General features: G+C 37.1%; 4 protein-coding genes across 5 annotated transcripts; 1 reads left to right on the top strand and 3 right to left on the bottom strand.

Annotated features, from left to right (window-relative positions):
* The first annotated feature begins 5,038 nt into the window (after positions 1-5,038).
* LOC145004700 (membrane lipoprotein lipid attachment site-like protein, putative (DUF1223)) lies at positions 5,039-6,268 on the top strand. The gene is made up of 2 exons (XM_078963677.1): positions 5,039-5,685; positions 5,754-6,268. Exons 1-2 carry the CDS (start codon positions 5,215-5,217, stop codon positions 6,114-6,116), a joined length of 834 nt encoding a protein of 277 aa, XP_078819803.1. The 5' UTR covers positions 5,039-5,214; the 3' UTR covers positions 6,117-6,268.
* A 676-nt stretch (positions 6,269-6,944) lies between these two features.
* On the bottom strand, positions 6,945-8,943 carry LOC145004701 (vesicle-associated protein 4-1-like). The gene is made up of 7 exons (XM_078963679.1): positions 8,390-8,943; positions 8,083-8,153; positions 7,914-7,995; positions 7,714-7,832; positions 7,557-7,634; positions 7,353-7,472; positions 6,945-7,155 (listed from the first exon to the last, which is right to left on the bottom strand). Exons 1-7 carry the CDS (start codon positions 8,640-8,642, stop codon positions 7,096-7,098), a joined length of 783 nt encoding a protein of 260 aa, XP_078819805.1. The 5' UTR covers positions 8,643-8,943; the 3' UTR covers positions 6,945-7,095.
* Positions 8,944-11,643: 2,700 nt separating this feature from the next.
* On the bottom strand, positions 11,644-13,147 carry LOC145003912 (cytochrome b6-f complex iron-sulfur subunit, chloroplastic-like). Of its 2 annotated transcripts, none has more exons than XM_078962815.1 (5): positions 12,993-13,147; positions 12,593-12,828; positions 12,233-12,350; positions 11,979-12,161; positions 11,644-11,883 (listed from the first exon to the last, which is right to left on the bottom strand). In XM_078962815.1, exons 1-5 carry the CDS (start codon positions 13,026-13,028, stop codon positions 11,758-11,760), a joined length of 699 nt encoding a protein of 232 aa, XP_078818941.1. In that variant the 5' UTR covers positions 13,029-13,147; the 3' UTR covers positions 11,644-11,757. The 2 variants fall into 2 exon arrangements, with proteins under 2 accessions (XP_078818941.1, XP_078818942.1); XM_078962816.1 differs by having other exon boundaries at positions 11,750-11,861.
* A 663-nt stretch (positions 13,148-13,810) lies between these two features.
* LOC145004551 (uncharacterized) lies at positions 13,811-14,677 on the bottom strand. The gene is made up of 2 exons (XM_078963489.1): positions 14,483-14,677; positions 13,811-14,395 (listed from the first exon to the last, which is right to left on the bottom strand). The coding sequence occupies exons 1-2, from the start codon at positions 14,675-14,677 to the stop codon at positions 13,811-13,813; spliced, it is 780 nt and encodes a 259-aa protein (XP_078819615.1).
* Between the last annotated feature and the right edge of the window lie 8,229 nt (positions 14,678-22,906).

Here is a 22,906-nt window from a genome sequence, read left to right on the forward strand (position 1 = left end):
ATCAGCTGCACTAGGGGTCCCTACCACCCTTCCCTAACTAGCTTGTGAATATTGTTACATATTCGTTCACTAGTTAGTTAAAGTTGGCCAGAACCCCTATAGCACAAAGCAAGCAGCATTCGTGAATTGAGTAACCAAATCAAGCATAACCTAATCAGGCTATCATACTGTTGACTAGACAGCCCTAGCATACAGCTCATACGACAGGCATACAAGGCATCCTTCCTAGATCCTTAGCCCTATTCTAGCATGCAGTTCTCAGAATCATATCATAAACATAACAAGTATGGGTATCTTGGGGAAAACTTACATGAGCTCGACAGGTCGCACGCATCACACACCTTGTTCTTTTTCTAAAAAAAAATCTTTAACTCAAATTTTAGAAAACTGTTTTCTTGTGAAAATCTTTTAATCTCTCGGTTTGAGTCTAGACACCCACGCAGATGTGTTCGAATCCCTCAAACCAAGGCTCTGATACCAACTTGTAACATCCCAAAATTGGACCCAAAAATTTTTTGTTTTTAAATTATGTTACTTATAAAATAGTTATCGGTAAACATCATTACAATTCCTTTAACATAAAAACATAAGCCATGGTCTCAAAACCATTCCAATAAATTTTATCATATCAGAGTACAAATCCCAGGTTTCAATGCGGAAAGTTCATGTGAGAAGGTGTGATGCGCTACTACGTCGCCGTCTCTTTCCCCTTAGCTGAAGAGGCACCTGAAACCAAAACTAAAAACCGTAAGCACAAAGCTTAGTGAGTTCCCCCATCATACCCATACTAAATAATGCATAATCATCGGTATCTTTCAACCGATAAATGTCAGGCATAACCGGGAGCTGAACTCCCCATCGGTATCTTTCAACCGGTAACTGGGAACTAACCTCCCCTTCGGTATCTTTCAACCGATATCTGGAAACTAACCTCCCCTTTGGTATCTTTCAACTGATAACCGGGGACTATTTCACCCCTTCTACTACTAACATATAATAAGCACAATAAGCATATCAAGAATAATCATATCATTTACGGTAAGCATATCATGTAACAATCCCAGAAAATTATTACAAAGACAATTATCTAACCAACACTCTTACTAGTGCGTCTGCATTGTGGCCGTAGACCCACCCCTACTAGGAGAAGACTCACCTTAAAGTCGTGTAGTGTCCAAACTGTCCTTGGCGTAAAAATCGACTCTTCTCGACTCCTCAATCCCTACACGACAATTCCTCTCAATTATTAACGTGTACTTGTAACCCTAACCAGGGTCAACTCAAATTCGGTCAAAGTCATCATCCAGTTTACTTGACTCTCCGAGTTGGTCTACTAACTCGCCGAGTCCATACTCCTCTAACCCCAACAATCCCCGACTCTACTCGTTGAGTCTGGCAAAAACTCGACGGGTTCTTCTTCAGTCATACCATCGGAACTATCTTCATTCGACTCGCCGAATTCGCCCTTCAACTCGTTGAGTTCATCCCCCCCTATTTGAATGTGTCCAGCCTATGACTGGCCGAGTTGTATGAATAACTCGTCGAGTCCATCTTCATGGATTGGGAGATTGCCTTGGAATCGCCGAGTTTGCTCATGCACTCGTCGAGCCCCACGATTTTCAGGTCTACAATCTCGTTTATCTTTTTTGAGTCCTTCTCTAGACTCAACCAGACCCCCAAAACAGCAAAGGTTAGAGAACCACTAACCGACTCGCCGAGTCCTAAGAACAAATTATCGAGTCCACTAAATTCCATGTCCATAAACTCGATTTCTGGTAAGCTCCTCTCATCAAAAGGGTAGATCTGACCTCCTTTGGTCGATATAGCACATAAAGCTACGAACTTTACGTCCATACATGGGTCTTTTAGCTCTAAAGGACCACAAATGATGTCTAAAAGATGCATGGTGCTCTCATAGCCATAAAGTTGGCACCTTTATGCCATGAGACCCCTCTAAAGTCCAAGATCTGAAGTCATAACTCCATATTACACTTCACAAATCGAAAATGGCTTAGAAGCCCTAACTATACCAAGATTCAAGCCCTAAAGATGATTAAATACATGGAAGATCAAGATAGGAGCTTTTTACCTTAAATGAACTGGAAATGGAACACAATCCCTGGATCTCCAAGCTCCAACTTGAACTCCCAAGCTCCTTTCCTCTTCTCAAGCTTCACAATCCACCAAAATACACAAAATGGCCTTAGAACACTGCCTTCTGGAAGTATAAGTGACGATGGAGGCTGAGATGGGGTGATATAAGTTGTTTAAATATGGTGCAAACCCTCAATTTTAGGGTTTCACTCAAACACCACTTACTCGCTGAGTCGGTCTCCCAACGTCGAGTAGGTCACTTAAACTTCCCATGGGTCACGACTCTACTCGACGAGTTGGGCTACCAACTCTTCGAGTCCCAGAGAAAATATAAAGATTCCTATAATTAAATACGTGCCAGGAATCAGGTGTTACAAAAATGGTAGGATTTATGGAATGGATTCGGCCTTAATATAAAGGAGTAAAATGATATGATGTTTACTTGGGTGACTGGTGGATAAGAAAACATGGGATACTGTTAGGTAATATATTGCATGGGAAAAGAGGAAAACATCTAGATCACAAAGTCAAAACCCCTTATCTACTCCTCTAAACCGAAATCACTTTAGAATGGAGGTCAAAGAGATGTTTTCGGTCATACATTACCGAAGTCACCCTATTCCCTTGGTGATTTCGGTCCTAACTCCCCCATCAATTATGATTTCGGCCTTAGGGTTCATGCTTAGAGTTTTTGTATCTTTGGATTTTTCAGCCTTAGTGTTTTCTAGGCATTGGGATTTCGGTCATGGGGTCATTCATCAAAGGGTTTTTGGTTTGGTGCTTTCCATTGGGAGGTGATTTTAGTCCTAGGAGGGCCGAAATCCCTAGCTTATTGGGGTAATAGGCTTAAATTATGAAGTAATGTTTTAACTTTCATGATTTGCACCAATTATTTGACTTGCTTGACTGAAAGTGTTTACTACAACATGATTTTCAACATGTATATATTTTTAATTATACAAATGATGCCCTCTTGGCTTTCAATGATTATTATTGCATCAAAGTTACATAGATATACATTGTGGGTACACTTATACACAAGATCCATTAGACTTTGTTTGACCCAAAATTTTCTAATTGTCACAAGGGTTCTCAGTCTTGAGCATGATTTTGGTTCTAGGCTTAAAACACTTTAAATGTAAATGAAATTTTCGAAAATCCTTGTCTATCTTATTGACTTTCAAGTGTTTATTATGAATATGATTTTCAAAGCATATATATTTTCTTATACAATTAATGCCCTTTTTGGTTTACAAAGTTTTATTACAACAAAGTTACGTTGTGAATTCACTTGTACACGGTTACAATTTAGACATTGTTTGATTCAAAATTTTCCGGTTGTCACACTTAAACCCTCAAGTTTTCATTCATACCATAACCATGTTTATAAAAGAAATCTAAAAGTACTTAATACATAACATGTCACAGCCTACCCAAGTAATTAGGTTAGTGTTTTTGATTTTTTTAGCCTCAAGAGGGAATTAGAAAACGATTCCATGAAATTCAAAAAATAAGTAAGCACAAGTTTTTGCAAACAAAAGTACAAAACAAAAGACTTTCATTCAATTAGTCAACCCTTTGTTGAAAGGTAAGCTAGCCTTTTACCTTTACCACTTGAACTTTTACATGAAATCCATCATTAATTCAACAAAACATAAGCTTTAAAACTTAGTGAGTAGCCTATTATAGTTAACTATCGTTAAATACAATCTCTAACTGAATAGTAGAATATTATTTGACTTGTAAATAATCAGCTCTTTATAATAACCAACTTACTTTGAAACTTACAAATAACCAACCCATATACTCACTTTGAAACCTATATATAACCATCCCATATAGGTGTTTACAACTTTCTACATCTCATTTAAACCTTCTATAAATATTTCTTAATCCACCAAAGTACGTGGTAGAGTATAACATCCCTATTAAAATTTCAACAAGACGATGTTGTCCCAAATTTCATATGAACTCATCTACTTATCAAAGTCATAATCTTCTAATAATCTCACAGATTAATTAAGTCTTTACAGGATTCAAAAATATTACTTATTGCAGCCACGCCACAAGACTGTCAAGACATTTAACTAATTAAAAATACATCAAAGGTATCAAATTTGTACCTTTTTGAAGAATATATTATATGGAAAGTTAAATTGGGTATAAGCTTGATGTTGAATGTATTCCTCTAGCTTGGTAATGTAAATATATAAGCATAGATCATATTAACATCATTTCCAACTCATCAAGGAGTAATATTTCTCATTAACACCAATATTTCAATCATGTTTTAGAAGATACATTTGAAGAATTATATCATCTATTCAAGATTACTAATTTACTACTACTTATTAACTCATTACCCACCTAAGTCCCCAAATGTAGAAACCATAACCCACCATCAAGCTTCAAACTTGAGCAAGATGATATCAAATATAACATCATATCATTCTGATTCTTATTTAAGATTTGCTTCCACGTCTAGTATTATATGAACTTTCTATATTTTCTAGTTTCATTTGTTTTGTGATACTTGAAATCGTTTTCATTTAATTTGGTATTTATAAATTCTCAAGCTACAATTATTTCATTTCAATGATTAATATTATATAAATTTTAGTTTAATAGTTGTAATAATAAGTAATTTTTATTATAATTTGCAAGTATTCCATTGCTTTTGAGTTTTGAAAACAGACATTCCATCCAATAGACGGTGGTGGTAGGACCACCCCACCAGATCTCACCGAATTACAGATGGCCTTCTCCCACCTACGTGTCACCGACTTCTTCTTTCATTCTTCCAGACCCAAAAAACCATAATCCACACCAACCTTTCTTTATAAACTTTGTATTCTCTTTATTTATCTCGTACATTATTCTGGATTTAGCACTTTTAATCCTGGAAAAACTCTGCAACTTTTTGCATTACAAAAAAAATACTCCACCTGTTTTGTTATCTGTCACCATTTTGTTCGCCAACTTTCCCTTCCCACCACCATACCCGTTTCCAAGATTCTTCGTTCTTTGAAGAACTAAAAACCAAAAGAATTTTTGAGGCTTAAGTAATCGTTAATCTCTCCGATCACAACGTTATCGCCGGAGAAGACTGAGACACCAACAATGGGGCGTAGCCTCTTCGCCTGCTTCTCCAAACGCTCCTCCAAAACCTCCTCTTCTGATATCAACAAGTCAACAGCAACACATGACGCCGCCGCGGACGACTTGACGGCCGATGAGTTAAAAAGAGGAGGACCGGTGGTGGTGGAGCTGTTCTCTTCCCAAGGATGCGCCACATCGCCGGAGGCGGAGCTTCTGTTCTCGAGGATAGGAAGGGGAGATTTCAATCTTGAAGTTCCGGTGATATTAATGGCGTACCATGTTGATTACTGGGATTATAACGGATGGAAGGATCCATTTGCGTCGAGCCAGTGGACGGTGAGACAGAAGGAGTATGTGGAGTCGTTGAATCTCGACACCATGTTTACGCCGCAGGTGGTGATTCAGGGGAGGAGTCAGTGCATCGGAAACGACGAGGAGGGTCTAATCTCCGCCATCACCTCCGCCACCAGATACCCCCCGCCGGCGTTCCAGGTAATTTCTTAAATCAATACGTCCAAATTAGGATAATTCAAGAATCTAATCGTTGATTTACTCTTTAGGCGACATTCGAGAGGCGTACACCGGAATCCTTGCAGGTCACCCTGAAAGGTGCGTTACGCGCCAAATTAGACGGCAGAGGAGCAGACATCATGGTGGCGCTGTACGAAAGCGGGCTTGTGACCGACTGCCGGAATGGCGACAACAAAGACCGAATTTTAGCCAATGATTTCGTCGTTAGAAAGCTCGGAAAGCTCTGCTCCGGCGACAAGCTACCTCCGAAGAAGCCGATTACAGGAACACTCGATTTTGGGGTTTGGGAAGGTTTCAACAGCGCCAAATGCGGAATCGTAGTGTTTGTTCAGCAACATGGATCTCATCATGTTTTTGGTTCTCAACGTATTCAACTACCAGCCAATCTCTGATTCATATCTTCTTTCTGCCATTGTTGTGCTTGTTTTAATTGATTGAATTGTAGAATAGTTTGATCATGTATGTTTGTGAAATTTTGAGTGCTTAAATCTTATGAATTACCAACATATAGAACAAACCACCATCTGGGTTTCTTTTTTCGTAACATATTTCTATATATAAACTCGAAATTAATAGGCACAAAGGCTAATAACAAAATGGAAAAGTAGATTCTTGATTCTTGTTATTATTGGTAGGGACCCCAGAAGCTCAAATAGGTTATGGTCCTCAATGGTTCTTCGGCATCCTTACTACTCTTTGTTGCTCTGCCGGAGATGTCGCCGGATGGATGTTGTGACACCGGAGATAGGCTGAGTTGGGACACCGGTGGAGCAAGTAGTTGCCAAAAGGTGTGGGATTTGGATCTGAATGAGTGATGGCGTATTCCTATTATAGCTCCCAATGTAACGATAATGCAAGCTTTGTTTACAAGCTTCATTTTGAGGATTCTTGAAACTATGGGCTAGAAAGAGAGAAAGCTTTTTTGAAGATGGAAATCTGATTTGAGGTTTATATAGAGGTAGAAAAGGTTGTGTCGTGTGATAAAGCAATTGAGGAAATGTAGGGTTTGTTGTCTCATTGGTGAGGTTCCATGCTGGTATGTCGTAATCGAGTATGGTCTTATAGACGTTGTTGAGTGTATCCGTACAACCACCGTGATGTATAGTCCTTTTCCTATTTTGTTCTCATTTAGAACAAATTAAATAGGAATCCTCCTTATAAATAACCAGAATATGTTTTCTCCAATTGTTTACATTTATGTGATGTAAATAGATAGTTAATTAGTATTTAAGATGATGCAAATGGTTTATTTATACAACACGATGTTCAAAGCATAGAATTACACAAAACTTATTGAAAAAAATTTGGTCACTAGTTAAAACTTAAAATCCACGAGGACGCTACTTACTCATGAAATTTACAACACCATATTTATGACAAATCTACACCCTCAACCTGTTGTCGAGCAAGGTATTTCTCCCTTCTTTCTTTCTACATAGGAGATCAAATAACAATAGTTAGAAGTCAATACATGCTAATGAGAATCTAAAAAAAAAAAAAAAAACTTTTGGATCAAATTTGATTTGCAAAATGGTGGCCATCAGATGAATTTGATCCAAGGGCTGTGATTGAGTTCTTAGACTCTTCACACTTTTTAAGTTCTCATTATAATTGTAATTTCAACTTACCCATTCGTCTATAACCATCCCTTGGCCAACAACTTTTGGAGAATTGTCAACTGGAGGCTTTTTTCGTATCTCTAATTCAGCTTCAGCTTCAGCCAACTGATGCTTTAGTTTTTCCAATGCCTAAATACATCAAAGCTTCATGTCAGTTTTATATCATGATGTCATGAATTCATGATTATATATAACAGAACATAACAAACTTACAGGGGTAGGACGTTCTGCATTCAAGAAAATAACACGTAAAATTCGCTCAACAACTACTTCATTCTTTTGTTCATCAAACTGTAAGATTGTTGAATTGTTGAATGTTTGTTTTGTTTGAACAGATGTTGATTATTTAAAGGGGAAAAAGAAAAGTTACCAATTCGGGAACATAGTCTGTTCCTTCTTTCACTTTCAGGCTCATGATCTTGAACTTAACTTTACTCCTTTGGTTTGGTTGTTTTTCGTTTTTCTCAGGTTGCTCAACAAACTTGAAAACTGTCATTAATTTATGTCAGTGAAGAACACATGACGACATAAATGAAGAAAGAAGAAGGAAGAAGGAAGATAGATCGTTACCTGTAGCAATAATGGTTTCTCCGGGTGCCAGAATACCACCAGGAGGTCGCATGTAACAGCTCTTTGGTGCAGTAGTTTGAAACTGATGACATTAATCCATCAGATTAAGATCTTGTTGAACAATTACATCAGATTAGGTCAAAATCAAAGCATAAATTAGGTGAGATACCTTAAAAGCGACATGAGAGCTGCTATGGTTCTTGATTCGAACAGCACTTCTCACCTGTTTACCAGGTTCATCTTCAATAACAAAAATCAAAGTGAACAGTCAGATATCATCTCATCAAATCGTTGTAAATCAATACATGATTTTGCCTAGTGATATTCAGGAACATCGTTTAATCACCGATATGGAAACGAACAGAATCAATGTGAACGATTTAGTCAGTAAAAACAGAGAACAGAGACTTCATTAATTACGAACGATAAGATGATAAACGATTCAGCTGACATGAAAACATAAAACGATTACTCACAAGGAAAATAAAGGTTGTTAGCCGGATCAAGGCGGAGTCTTCGCCTAGCTGGTAGGAGCGATTTCGCCACCGAGGATACCTTACTGGAAGTCCGACGGTTCGATTTGACGCCATTTTCATGGCTTTTCTGAGCCTGAAATTGAAGATTCCGCGTCGATGAAAACGACGAAGAAGGTGTTCCAGATTGCCAAAACGGACATAGTCGCCAGGGCTTTCCATCTGAATGAGAACGGCGGTGATCGGCGATAGACATGACTAACTTATTGCAACAGTTCTCCTTATTTGTAACAGCTCACACCACACAAGTAAAGATTAAGAACTCCGGTTGACGGAATTAAAATTTTCCGGCGAAGTAGCGGCTTAAGCTCTTTGATTCATATGAAAAGTGGAAATAACGATATCGGACTTGAAATGTATGGAATTGAATTTAATTTCTGCTTGATATCCGTCCTCCTCACACTTTGGTGCTCGTCTTGCAAGTATCCGGAACTTGAGCTCTGTCTCTAATGGCTGTTCTGTTTGTACCTCTGTACTGAAATGGCCTTTCCTGACAAATGAAATTATGCCTGTTCATTCACATATTACTATCTTTCTAAGTTTCAAACTTTGCAAGTTTCTCCCCTGGTTTTCTCCATCATTACAAACTACCCCTAACTTAATTTTATTTTAAAAAAATAATAATTTGAGACATCATCAATCTTATAATCTAATTTTGTTTATCCAAGTATCTAATTAGATGCTAAAACTAGGCTTCAACAAGTTAAGTAATAGTAAGTGAGAATAGATAATATTATAATATATGTCATTATTGGTTGAGATTAGACATACATATTAGGTTGGATCTTGGATCTTCCTTTCTAACCTAAGTCTTAAAAGCAAGGAGGTCAACCCAAACTCTGTATATGGATCACAACAAGAAGAGTTAGTGAGATTCAGAGTAAGAACCTGAAACCTCTTAATGACTAGGTTAGTATGTAGTCATGTGTATATTGAGAGTGAATATTATTCAGATGCAAAAGATATATGTATCTTACAATATTTCCATTACCTCAAACAGGAGATGACCTTGTCATCAGACTTGGATATCTGAGAGTTAAAGGGTGATGAGAGGCAAAGTAATTTGGACTGATTCGATTGACTGATAGCTACAAGGTCAACACATCGTCTGTTGTGATGCTCCCCAACTAATTAAGTTCGACCCCTAGCTTATGATCGTTATACCTCAGTGATTTTTAGGTGGTGGTGAGACCAACTTGCAGATCGGTTACCTTACTGATGTGTCTTCTGGCTTCGAACTTAAGTCCTTCCGAACCTTTTTCTTTAATAGGAGAAATATGTTATTAGTGGATCTTAACTTGTTCCACATGTTTCTTTATATCTATTTTCTTATATTTTATCCTTATGACATTTTATCAATAGATTTGATAGGGTTAATGTAGTGATCATCTCATATTTATATCCTTTTCGCTTTTTTGTTAATAAGAAACAACAATTTGATATGTATAAATTCAATCAGTTTTCTTCTTGTCGAAAATTAGTTCAAATACTTTACATAAAGATCAATATATATTTAAAAAAAATACTTACCTTTTAAACAGAACGGTTACTGATTTCCTACTATAGTTAGTCAGAGTACCCTTAGTCCTTGAATATCAGGGTTATAATTAAGTTAAGAGATGGCTTAGAAGATAAAAATGTTATGAGGGTTATAATTAAGTTAAGAGATGGCTTAGAAGATAAAAATGTTAATGTATAGGGCGTGTATGTATATAGAAAACTATAAAAGGGGGCGAAGTGAAATTTATGGAAAGTATTGTGTAGGAATTTAATTCAATATAGCAAGTAGGTGTATATCCTAGCTGTTTGAAGTGGAGACTACATGATTAAACTCGGTTTCATAATTAACCAATTAGCCCATATCCTTCTAATGCCACGTAATCAACAATAATACCGAATCAGCAAAAAGGCGGAAACCACCCCCACGTAAGCGTCAGCGCAGGTAGTTTTTCTCTTTACCTTTTTATATATTTAATGCTGTAAAATATAAAGGTTTTAAAGTTATACTTTTCTTAAATAAAATTAAGTGATAATATGTTTTTGTACTTGATTCGCTATTTAAAAGTAGTCTCATAACACTTTAAAAATGGCGAAGTTCGACTGGTTATATGATATTAGGGTTATATAATATTACGAAAGTAACATATTTTTAGGATAGATCAAATGAGCTTGGATAGTTAGATGGATCTCTTAACATTTTTGTGTATTTTTCTATTTGTATTTCATAAATAATACTTAAAATAAGATTATAAGTAATTATAATTCTAAATAATTGTCCAATTCTCTTTTAAATAATCACCTTAACAATTCTAAACATTTGAATATATTTTCATTGACTTTAAACCCATCGAGATACACATTTACCAACAATTGGAATGTTACTGAATAAATAAGTTCAAAATCGCCAATGAAAGTGCCAACTCAAATATCTTCCTAGACACATGTCATGAGACCCGTTCGTTCGTACACGTAATAAATACATGTAGATATCTATATTACTTTTTATTTTGCTTTAGCATACGTTAATATCCTTACATTTATTGTTTTTAATCATTTACTTGTTTTTTTCTCTAACCAAATTTATAAAAACGGACAATGGTTTTTTGGATGTGTGTATCCAAACACAAACCGACAGGATAAGTATGCCTAAGTCAACTAGTACTACAGTCAATATGAAAAGATAAATCATACTATATATATATATATATATATATATATATATATATATATATATATATATATATATATATATATATATATATATATATATATATATATATATATAAAGTGATAGAGAATTTAGATGTTTAAATATGAAAAAGGCGTAGTGATGTGATAATTGATTGTTTGATTAGGGCGGTGAGAGTGAGTTGTAGTTGATACTTCCTCTACCCCACAAAGGATATATCACATTAATGCCTAATAATTCACTCACCATTTAATTCCTTTCAGAAAGCTGTTCAACCAACCCAAAATGGTGTCACAAAAAAAAAAATTATATTATAAATTAAGAAACATGAGCTTTATCCTCTTGATGTTTATATGCTTAGTTTTATAGCCCCCAAGACAATCACACATTTCATTTGTTGTAGAATTGCAAAAATAAAAACGTTGAATATACATATAATATCCGCATTTCAGATTTAAAATTATAATTAATTACTTGATTTGGATATGTAGTGCGACTGTGACACATATTTAGCAAGTTATATAAATATGAGATTAGAAGGGCCTAGTGTTTTATTTTTCTAATCAACATCCAAGATCTTAAAAATAATTAAATTTCAACAAATAACATAATAATTTACTTTTTAAGACCACCATGTAGCATCATCATCATCATCATCATCATCATCACGTGTTCTAAAATCGGTTTCTGTCCACTGACCAAACACCACTCTATCATCATCTATTTCTACACGAGCGAGTTCCAAAGACTGTTAACACACGATGATAAATTAGCAACATGTACTTCGTGCATAAAGACTTGTACTTTTTTTTGGGGGGGAGAAATTAAGTAATAAGTACTTACCATAGAAGCAGGACCTTTAATGAGTTTCCCATAATTATCAAATTGAGAACCATGGCATGGGCACATAAATTTCTTTTCTACTGTGTTCCAAGGTACAATGCAACCTAGATGAGTGCATACTGAATTTATCCCGTATGTTGCTATACTTTTGTTATTCTCCACAATAAGGTACGTTGGATCTCCCTATAATTTAACATTTTGCAATTTGAATAACAAAATATATAAAATAGTTTGTAAGGGTTTTTGATTGATACCTTTAAGCCTTGAGTAAGGGTTTTGTCACCAGGTGTATGGGTGTTCACCCATTCTGATGCAATAATATTGTTTCCAATCTCATCCCTAGCGTTGATACCACCTTCCCAAGTCGCTGAACTGTTTCAATTCCCAACACAAAATATTAAAAAATTGACACATTTCAAGGGAATCGGAATTTTTATTTCGAAATAGTTGAGGAAACAAATGTTGGAGATGAATGCCAAATCATAATCAATGAGCTAGTGTTAGTGGTTAATCTGCATCAGAACAAAAATTGATAGCTCCATAACTTTCTATAAGGAAATCGACTGACAAATTGATGAAATGAACAAAAGAATTAGGGTAGGAAGAGGACGAACCTAGGTCGAGTGGTATAAGGTGCTAACATGCCGGCGGCGGGTAGACCAATGGCGCCGAATAGCAACAAGTTCATAAGCTTCCTCCTCTCCATAACAGAAACAACGTCGGCGCCAATGCTTGCTGATGCCTGACATGTCACCTTCATCCCCTTTTCAGTTACCGCCGTTTCAAATCTGGCCGATTTCGCCGTTAGTCCTTTGGTCGGTGAGAAGAGTCCGTTCTTGCTAGAACAGCACTGTTAAGATTCAAATCGAATTGAATTAGAAAGCTGAATGTAAGAAGAATTAAATGCAAGCACCATTAAACATGAAGTCGGAACTCGGAATCTAGTTTAGGAACCTGTAACTAAAACGAGCTCTGATTCCAAAATCTCAAACATCGAACTCTATGTTAATTTACCTGAGAATTGGCCGGAGGAATTGTGAGAGCAGCCATGGTAGGATAATAGAGTTGACTCTGTTGAGATTAATGTGGATTTGGGAGCAAGAAGGTGCAAAATGAAATGTGGGAGCAGTCGATGGAAGATGAGTGGCACTAGGATCCACGTATTCAGCTCAAAATATCAAATTTAATGGTTTTCCTTTTCTTTTGGGTTTAATAAATTTAATAGGTTAACACCTTCTTCCCCGGTTTAATTGACTTTCATTAAACAAAAGAAAAGAAAGGGAAGTAAAATATGGAGAGAAAAGAAAGGAAGGGGAAGGAAGTGATTAACTTTTTCGGATTCCCGAGTTCAAAGGAAAGGAAAAGAAGTTTTTTAAAAAATGTTTTCCCGAGTTTGAAGAAAAAGAAAAGAAAAGAAAGCTAAATAACAACATTACAATTTTATCCTTATTTTTTTTAGCAACATTATTACATACATAGTTGAAATTGAAAAAAAAATGTTGATTTGCATGTTAACATCATATTTGTTGTCTAAACATTCGTTAATACCACCTACATATAATATTAAATTAAACTATCAATGAGTAGCAAAACATAAATAATATTAAAATAAAAAAAGTTGTGGATATCTTTTAATAGCATTTATCTAATTGAAAAGAAACCAAACTATAAAAATCATCCAAAACAATGCAATTTAATCCAACTATGATTCCAAAAACCATAATTCAATTCGTGAAACAAAAAAAAATCTGAACAAAGAACCAAGAAATAAACACCTATTCTTCCAATTCATCATTTACATGTGCCCATCATTGTTTTTAGTATATCTTTCCTTATGTCATTGGACAAGTAAACAACGTCCTCGCATCTGCTTGGTTACGAGCCAAATACATGAGAGCACCTGGTATTTCATGGGCTTCCAAACCCATCGGCTGCAATTCTTGATAAATTTCATCACATGTTAACTCATGATGATAAGCTCTTTCAAAGATTTTGTTACCATCCCTCATAGCATTAGCCACATCACCAACAACATTCATAATCTTTGTTTCAAATGTTTCAGGTTCAGGTTGAGGCTGAGGTTCAACTTCCTTTTCTACTTCGTCTACGAGTTTTCTTTTTTTAGTTTTACATTTTTTCGCACTTGAATTTTGTTCAGGTGTAGGAGACACCACTTGAATGTCATCTTCATCATCATCCACACGTTGGTTCTCCAGTGTAACATCATTACTTGCTAATAAAGGGTTAACCTCTGAAATACTTTCTATTTTGATGTGCGTTGTGTTGTTAAACCTAGCATTTCTTTCCTTTGTAGTTTCAGCATTTTCTCCGGAAGCTCTATCTCTTGCAAATAATACCAACATTTGTTCAAAGTGGGCCACCTTTTTTGTCTTCAGTGCAACTGCATCAGGCTTTGACTGTTTAAAACCCCCAAAATACATTAAAATTATTAATAATAACATAATATAAAAATAAACTAAATACAACCTTAAATGAAAACTAACCTTAATTAAGTTATCCCAAACCTCTTCATATGCTTCAATTAGTTGAGTATCAGCATTCCAACCGAACCCACTCAAGAAAATCTCATTGAACATGGCATACCATTGTGAAAAAGTAGATTTCAAAGTTTTCAAACGATTTTTTAGATGACTTTTAGTTAAATTCATTGTAAGTTTCTTATTGAGCTCCTCAACCATATTCACATACGCTTGTGAAGTAAAATTTCCATAAGGCCTATTTCCTTTTTTTTGTTGTTGTACCATTGCATCAACAAATGCAGCATCCATATGTTCTGTCCTGTTCAAAAGTGACTTCTTACCGGTATTTACAGTAGGTTCTTGCTTGTTCATTATCGGGTTCTACATAACATAAAAAGAAACATACATTATTAAAAAAAGTACATAGTTATAAAGTGTACAAGTTATAAAAAATAACATAAAAAAAATTTAATAACACAAATAAATTCACAAAACAATGTTCAATAAAAATTCAAATTGCAAATGAAGTAATATAACGAAATACTCTTAAACTATGTTGACATATTTATTTCATTGTTTGGATTCAATAAGTAATTAGTCCACATTTGATTTTCAATTGAGTTCCTAAGTTGCTCTGCCATGTTGTTACCCTCACACGCACCACTTGAATTATGTCTCACTTCCTCTGTTGGTGCACTTAACACCTCCTGTAATACCTCATCTTCAAGATCTTTGTCACGATCTTTAACTATCAAAAAGTTATGCAAAATACAACAAGCCAAAAAAAATGTATGATTGTGTTTCACAAGAATAAAAAGGTTCTTGTGTACTTCTAATGATAGGGAACCTTCTTTTTAGAACACCAAATGCCCTTTCTATAGCATTACGTAATGAAGTGTAACGAAGATTGAACAACTCTCTAGCATTTTGTGGTGTCCGAGTGGAATATTCTTTTAAATGATACCTAACACCTCTATATGGCGCCATTAATATAGTTGAGTGAGGCAAACCCACGTCTACTAAATAATAGCGACCTATAATTAAATTGTAATTAGTTTTTTAATAATAATTTAAACTAAAAAATAAAAAGTTGGTACTAGAAATTACCATTTGGAATTACTAATTTATCATCTCTATTAAGCGCATTCTTTAGTACCCTTGAGTCTGATGCAGTACCCTCCCAACCGGTTAAAACATACGTAAACTTTAAATCAAATGAACAAGTAGCGAACACATTTATCGTTGGGTAACACTTGCGGCCACGATATCTAGAGGCATCTCTATTAGGTACTTTGACACGAACATGTGTACCATCAATTGCTCTTACACAGTTCTTGAAGTAAGGAAAGAATCTCTTTTTCTCTTGAATTTCTTTGGGGACAACATCACCTTGTGGTTGTTGAATATAAAGACTTTCTAATGCTATAACCGAGCGCAAAACTCTATGGAAGCACCTACTCGTTGTGGATTTCAAGCGCCGATACATCCAAGAGACAAATGTATTTCTCAAATCATTACCTACAATGTGCAAAAATCTTTCAACGTGCTCTTCAACAGACATCCATTGAGAAGGTCGAAGACCACCATCATGTCGTAAGATAACACATAGCTTCTTAAAAGTTTGCTCACTCATACGGATAAGCTGACGACATTGACCATCATTTGAAAGGTTATGTAACAACTCTTCCCGTACACGTCGACGTTTTAAAAGAGTTTCTCTAGTAGGTAAATTAGGACCATTGTTGATGGTAAGTTTGCGTTGTACCAGAATAGCAATCAACAAGCAAATTAGATGAACAACTTGCATTTGTCTTGATTTCAAAATATGACCGGGTGAAGGAAGGTCAATATCCATTGAAATCAATGTGACCTATTTTACGTAAAAAATGTGAAGGATTATTAAGAGGCCATGGAAATTTTAAGAAGGGCTTACGTGGGTCATCTAACCCACCTTAATTTTTAAAATTAATTATAATTATTGTAGAAAAAAACTTAGGAACCACCTTTGAAAATTTTGAGGAATCACCTTAGCTTTTTGAATAAAAATTTAGAAAATAACTCTTGAGGGAAATTAACTTTTGTGTTTGTACTCATTTGGTCATTTTCCTTTTTTTGTATTCAATATACCATTGAACTTGTTGTTTGTGTTCACCATAACCCTTTTGACCGGCTTTTGACCTGTGATAGCCGGTCAAAGGGTTATGGTGAACAAAAACAATAAGTTCGATGGTATATTGAGTACAAAAAAAAAAAGGAAAGAGACCAAATGAGAACAAACTCAACAGTTGGTTACCCTCCTGAGTCATTTTCCCCGAAAAGTTAAATGAAATTAAAGTTGCAAAATTATCAAAAACTGCAACCTTCTTTCGCTATAACGTATATGAAGAGCGTTTCAGAGGGGTAACTTCATTAAAACTTGGTCTATGTTATGCTTACTGTGGTTAGCTGTCAACACCTCTCTTCAAAAGGATATGATTGCCTATGAGAGGTATATTTATCAGCATAAATGTTTACCTCAAGGTATATTATGGTGATATGTCTGCAAAAGCAGCATGAAATTGTACATATTGATGTTGTATCTTTTCCCATGAATTCGATTTTAAAGCTAAGTAAACTCAAAAATCACAGAACTTATGATTCCACTCGTTTGTAGTTTTGTCTAAAATCCATGATACGATAAATCATTCTATTGTAAATGTAAATGTAGTCATGAAATGTGTCTGCTTAGTCAAGATTCCCCTAATAAATATTCAAGTGCATTACAAAGGTGTGCATGTATGAATAGTGTTCTTTCGTGGGTTATGTTTTGAAGAGAATCAAGAATGAATCTCATAAAGTCATTAATATCAGTAGGAGATGACGTGGGATTTGCTGTAAATGGGTAAAGGGAAAATGACTCAGGAGGGTAACCAACTGTTGAGTTTGTTCTCATTTGGTCCCTTTCCTTTTTTTTGTACTCAATATACCATCGAACTTGTTGTTTGTATTTACCATAACCTTTTGACCAACTATCACAGGTCAAAATCCGGTCAGAAGGGTTATGGTGAACATAAACAACAAGTTCGATGGTATATTGAATACAAAAAAAAAAAAGGAAAGGGACCAAATGAGTACAAACGCAAAAATTAATTACCCTAAAGAGTCATTTTCCCATTAAAATTTACTCATAGTTCCTTTGGTAGGCATGAATTTTTGACTTGGGTTGTATCCGGTTTAGATGAGTGTTGTTTATTTTAATCAAATATTTTGCAATACTTCTATATAAACTTTGTTAAGTTGTTTATAGTTTCAATTTTGATATCGTTTTGGCCAACAAAAAGCTTTATTATTTTCATTTGTAAACGTGTAATCGACCCACTCATTCATAACATTCTGTAAAAATCAATAGAAAATTTTGTGTTTATTATTTTGCAGCAAAAACAACCATACATCCAAAATAAAAGCAAGGGAAAAATAGTCCAACATGAGATACTTTGACAATTGCATTGAGTAATAGTTAATGCATGTATTTGCTATTGAAAGGAACAATCACAAAATGTTGTTGACATGTTATACATCCCTTTGTCGTCAGAATGAGTGTGTATGAGGACTGGATCAATGGATCTTGAAGAAACAAATCCAGAAAAAAAAAAAAAAAAAGGTTGTAAACATATATTGAACCAGAGGAAACTTGTAATGATGTTCTAAACATATTATCACAAGAGGAAACATGTAATGGTGTTCTAAACATATTATCACAAGTAACATAATGAATCAATTCAACTTTAATAACAAAAATGAGAAGAAACAAATTATAAGAACATATTATCATAGGTAATGTGATCTGAAACATATAAGAACAATAATGAAGAAGAAACAAATTATATGAACCAGGGAAAAAAATTAAAAAGGTTGTAACATAACTGTAACGTGATGAACAAGATCTATCAACAAAAAAATTCAATTGAGAAGAGAATGTAACCTGATGGAAGATGGAGGCCTGCAGCAGGGACGTCCAAAGAGAAGATGAAGGACGATTTTTTTTTCTCTTTGTGTGTTGTGTTCATATACGTGATTATATAGATAGGTTTAAAAACCGTGTGTTGTTATCTTTATTAAGGATTCTCTTCTCTCCAAATCTCTCCAATTTGGGTGCAAGATTAAGAGGGAAGATTATCCTCTGATTTCCTTTCTTTTCTTCCCAAATCATCCCAAAAAAATAACTTGGGAACACGATCGTACTACTCTTTCTCTCGGATTCCCTCCCTTTCTCTCAACTTCCCTCGTTAAATGACACTCAGGAACGAGGTGTAAGTGTTTAAAACATCAATTTTTGCTTTTCATTTTATAAAGCAAATAAGTAATAAGATAAACGAAGTCTTCGAATCAAAATCCATTAATTCATGGAACCGTGGAAGCGATATTTGGTGACTCTGTAATATATTAATATAATAATAACTAGAGAAGAATCACCCGTTGGAGGGTTGAATGATATCCCTTTGTAAAGTATGTTGTTGAATTGTTAAAGTACTTGGTTTAACTTTTTATAAATGAGACTGAGTAATAAGTTTTACTATGCACCAAAGTACACTACTCAAGTACACTAAGAATATAAATCATACATGATTACATGAGTTACCAGACACTTCTCCAAGACTATGAAATCATCCCATATTGTTGTCTGTCTTGCAATGTTGTCAACCAATTATCCAACTAACAAATAATAAAATGAAAATGTCATTATTATATTTACAAAATACAAATAATTAGTCAATGTGTCTACACTTAACAGAAGATAATTAGTAATTACCCATAGACTGTAACACCGTAAATTTCAAAACAATTTTTCGCATTTTATAAAAACATAACTCATTTAATATTCGTAAAAACACCCATGTTTGAAATACAATTCATGTCATACAAAATCCCAAGATCTCATAACATAAAATTCGTGTGTGTGTGTGTGTACTGATCAAGCTGGCGCCTTCCCACGGTCGTCACTAGTACCTGAAACAATTAACACCAAACACTGTAAGCACAAAGCTTAGTGAGTTCCCCAAAATACCACATATAACACATATTAGCCACTCAAGGCTATAACTTTGTGGCTCCGTGCACCCAAACTCTGTGAACCCTCAGGTTCTAACTCTGTAAACATGCACAGCATAAATCACATAGAATAATGCAACGCAACACATAACACATATATATAGCATACAAGCATTGTATCACATAACTCTAGTTACCTACTCAAGGTAAAGTATAAAGAGAAGACTCACATCGTGTATCTCGATAACTCGCAAATTCCTGGAATCACTCGTGCTCGATCCCCCGAACTATAATCTTCCTATAATACAATATATCTCTAATTAACACTTTTACAACTAAGGTTGACTATCCCTATCAAGTCAACACTGGTCAACTCTGGTCAACGGTCAACTTTGACCAGACTCGACGAGTGCACCAAAGCAACTCGGCGAGTCTAATGCGTTCACTGACTTCCTCGGATCTTTTCTTGGCACGTCGAGCACTCCCCTAACTCGACGAGTTCCACCTGGCATGAATCGCAGGGCAACCACGACTCAACTCGCCGAGTCTCAAGAACAACTCGGCGAGTTCCAGCTTGACTCAACCCCATATTGACTCTCCCTGACTCACTGGGTTATCCCCCAACCCGGCGAGTCCACTCGCTGAACACTTTACGTGAAACCCCAACCCTACTCACCGAGTCCCAAGAACAACTCGGCGAGTTCATGCTATGCACACATTTTTATTGACTTTCTGAGGTCATATCTACTTTCCCAAACCATAGATCTGGCCTTCCTAAGCATGAATTTCACGTAAAGTTCGGAACTTGATGCTTGTATAACCCCCACAAGGCATCAAAAGGTGATTTGGTCCCAAAAATAACCACCTAGGTCCAATGACTCCATAATAACCCAAAAAGCTCCCATGGTTAAGGTCTCTGGACCTCTTTGAGTCCAGATCCAAAGCACAACTCGAAGAGGGACCATTTGCTTCACATAATCACTCTCCAAAGGGGTTCTAAAACCCTAACTCTAAAGATCAACCCTATAACTGAAGGAGATTCGAACCGTTACCTCAAACTGAAGCCTCTGGACTCTGGATCTGCTGGAATCTCACCTCCTCCTTGCTCTTGCCACCTTCCTCTTGCTAAACAAAGAATACAAAGGCTCAAAAGTGACTTTTTCCTCTCTCCCAAAACGAATTAGCTCTTTTAGGGTTCTCTCAAGGGACTGGTAGCCGCAATGGGAGGCTATAAGTGCCCTTAAATAGGCTCCAAACCCGAAGAATTAGGGTTTAATTAAACAACGTGGACTCGCCGAGTCTACTCCTTGGACTCGCTGAGTCCTGACGCGAATCCTCGTCCAAATCGTGATCATACTCGGCGAGTTTGAGCTCCAACTCGTCGAGTCTCCTCACAAAATACCAAAAATGAAAGAATGAATAATACCTAGGAGTCTGGGCTGTTACAATTCTCCCCCACTAGAATTAGACTTCGCCTTCGAAATCTCGCTCTGCAAATAACTCCGGATGCTGCTCACGCATCTCACGCTCCGGCTCCCAAGTCATATCGGACCCCTTACGATGCTGCCACTGAACCAAAACCAAGGGTACCTCCTTGTTCTCAGAACCTTGATTTTCCAATCTTTGATTGCCACTGGTCTCTCAGCATAATTCAGGCTCGCATCCACTTGAATATCCTCTAATGGAACCACTGCCGACTCATCGGCTATACACTTCCGCAATTGCGACACATAGAAAGTGTCGTGAATCTGCCCCAACTCTGCTGGCAATTCCAAACGATAGGCTACCCTGCCTATCCTCGTGATCACCCGAAATGGACCAATATATCGGGGACCCAACTTGCCCTTCTTCCTGAATCGAATCACTCCTTTCTAAGGAGAGACCTTCAGGAGCACAAAGTCGCCGACCTGAAACTCAAGCTCGGACCGGCATCTATCCACATAAATCTTATGACGACTCTGAGCGGTCAACAACCTCTGTCTGACCTGCTGGATCTGCTCTGTCGTCTGAAGTACGATCTCAGTACTGCCCATAACACGCTATCCGACTTCTCCCCAGCAGATGGGGGTCCGACACCTCCTCCCATATAACAGCTCAAAGGGTGGCATACCAATGCTCGAATGATGGCTGTTGTTGTAAGAAAACTCTGCCACGGGAAAGTACGTATCCCAACCTCCCCCGAAATCCAACACACATGCCTGGAGCATGTCCTCGAGTGTCTGAATCGTCCGCTCACTTTGTCCGTCTGTCTGGGGGTGATATGCGGTACTAAAATGCAGCCTAGTACCCAGCTCCTCATGAAACTTCTTCCAGAATCTGGAAGTGAAACGTACATCCCGGTCTGAGACAATCGAGATCGGAACCCCATGCCGAGATACCACCTCCCTCACGTACATCTCTGCTAACTTCTCCACGGAGGAGCTCTCACTAATAGCAAGGAAGTGGGCACTCTTTGTCAACCTGTCCACAATCACCCAAATTGCATCGACTCCCCTCGCAGTCCTTGGCAACTTGGTGATAAAATCCATGGTAATCTGTTCCCACTTCCATTCGGGAACCTCCAACGGCTGCAACCTACCATGCGGTCTCTGGTGCTCGGCCTTAACCCTACGACGGGTTAAGCACCTCTCAACAAACCACGCAACATCCCTCTTCATACAGGGCCACCAATACTCCCTCCTCATATCCAAATACATCTTAGTGGCCCTAGGATGGAGCGAGAATTTCGACCGATGAGCCTCTTCCATCAAATTGGTACGCGTCCCTCCCACAAACGGTACCCAAATCTGCCCCTGAAATGTCATAAGTCCCCGACCATCGGTAACGAACTCTGATACTAACCCTACAACTCGCTCTTTCTTCTAGTTCTCCGATCTCGCTGCCTCAGCCTGTACTCCACGAATGGTGTCCAACACCGGAGCCATCACGGTCAAACGCAAACATACACCTCGCAACGAGGCGCTCTCCGCCCTGCGACTCAGGGCGTCGGCTACCACATTAGCCTTGCCCGGATGGAACAGGATCTCACAAGCATAATCCTTAACCACATCCAACCACCTCCTCTGTCGCATATTTAGGTTGGGCTGATCCATCAAATATTTCAGGCTCTTATGGTCCGTGTATATCGTACACCGAACCCCATACAGATAGTGATGCCAAATCTTGAGGGCGAACACCACTGCCCCCAACTCTAGGTCATGGGTGGGATACCTCGTCTCATGTGGCTTTAGCTGCCTCGATGCGTATGCTATCACATTCCCTCTCTGCATCAGCACCGCTTCCATCCCCAAGATCGATGCATCACAGTATACCACAAAGTCCTTCATTCCCTCCGGGAGGGCTAACACCGGGGCCTCGCATAACCTTTGGCGAAGCGTCTCGAAGGAGGCCTGCTGCTCGGGGCCCCATGAAAAAGCGACA

Source organism: Lactuca saligna, chromosome 7, assembly GCF_052625555.1.
Source record: "Lactuca saligna cultivar CGN05327 chromosome 7, ASM5262555v1, whole genome shotgun sequence".
Classification (NCBI taxonomy): domain Eukaryota; kingdom Viridiplantae; phylum Streptophyta; class Magnoliopsida; order Asterales; family Asteraceae; genus Lactuca; species Lactuca saligna.

Excerpts from the sequence above, each read along its gene's own strand:
- LOC145003912 (XM_078962815.1), bottom strand. The coding sequence starts at position 13,028 with ATGGCTGCTCTCACAATTCCTCCGGCCAATTCTCAG. Across the intron at positions 12,351-12,592 it reads CCTTATACCACTCGACCTAG|TTCAGCGACTTGGGAAGGTG; the intron begins GTTCGTCCTCTT and ends GAATTGAAACAG. Across the intron at positions 11,884-11,978 it reads TTAAAGGTCCTGCTTCTATG|TCTTTGGAACTCGCTCGTGT; the intron begins GTAAGTACTTAT and ends GTGTGTTAACAG.
- LOC145004700 (XM_078963677.1), top strand. The coding sequence starts at position 5,215 with ATGGGGCGTAGCCTCTTCGCCTGCTTCTCCAAACGCTCCTCCAAAACC. Across the intron at positions 5,686-5,753 it reads ACCCCCCGCCGGCGTTCCAG|GCGACATTCGAGAGGCGTAC; the intron begins GTAATTTCTTAA and ends TTTACTCTTTAG.
- LOC145004701 (XM_078963679.1), bottom strand. The coding sequence starts at position 8,642 with ATGTCTATCGCCGATCACCGCCGTTCTCATTCAGATGGAAAGCCCTGG. Across the intron at positions 8,154-8,389 it reads TAACAACCTTTATTTTCCTT|ATGAACCTGGTAAACAGGTG; the intron begins GTGAGTAATCGT and ends TTGTTATTGAAG. Across the intron at positions 7,156-7,352 it reads GGATGGTTATAGACGAATGG|AAAGAAAGAAGGGAGAAATA; the intron begins GTAAGTTGAAAT and ends TCTCCTATGTAG.
- LOC145004551 (XM_078963489.1), bottom strand. The coding sequence starts at position 14,677 with ATGGTTGAGGAGCTCAATAAGAAACTTACAATGAATTTAACTAAAAGT. Across the intron at positions 14,396-14,482 it reads TTTGGGATAACTTAATTAAG|TCAAAGCCTGATGCAGTTGC; the intron begins GTTAGTTTTCAT and ends GGTTTTAAACAG.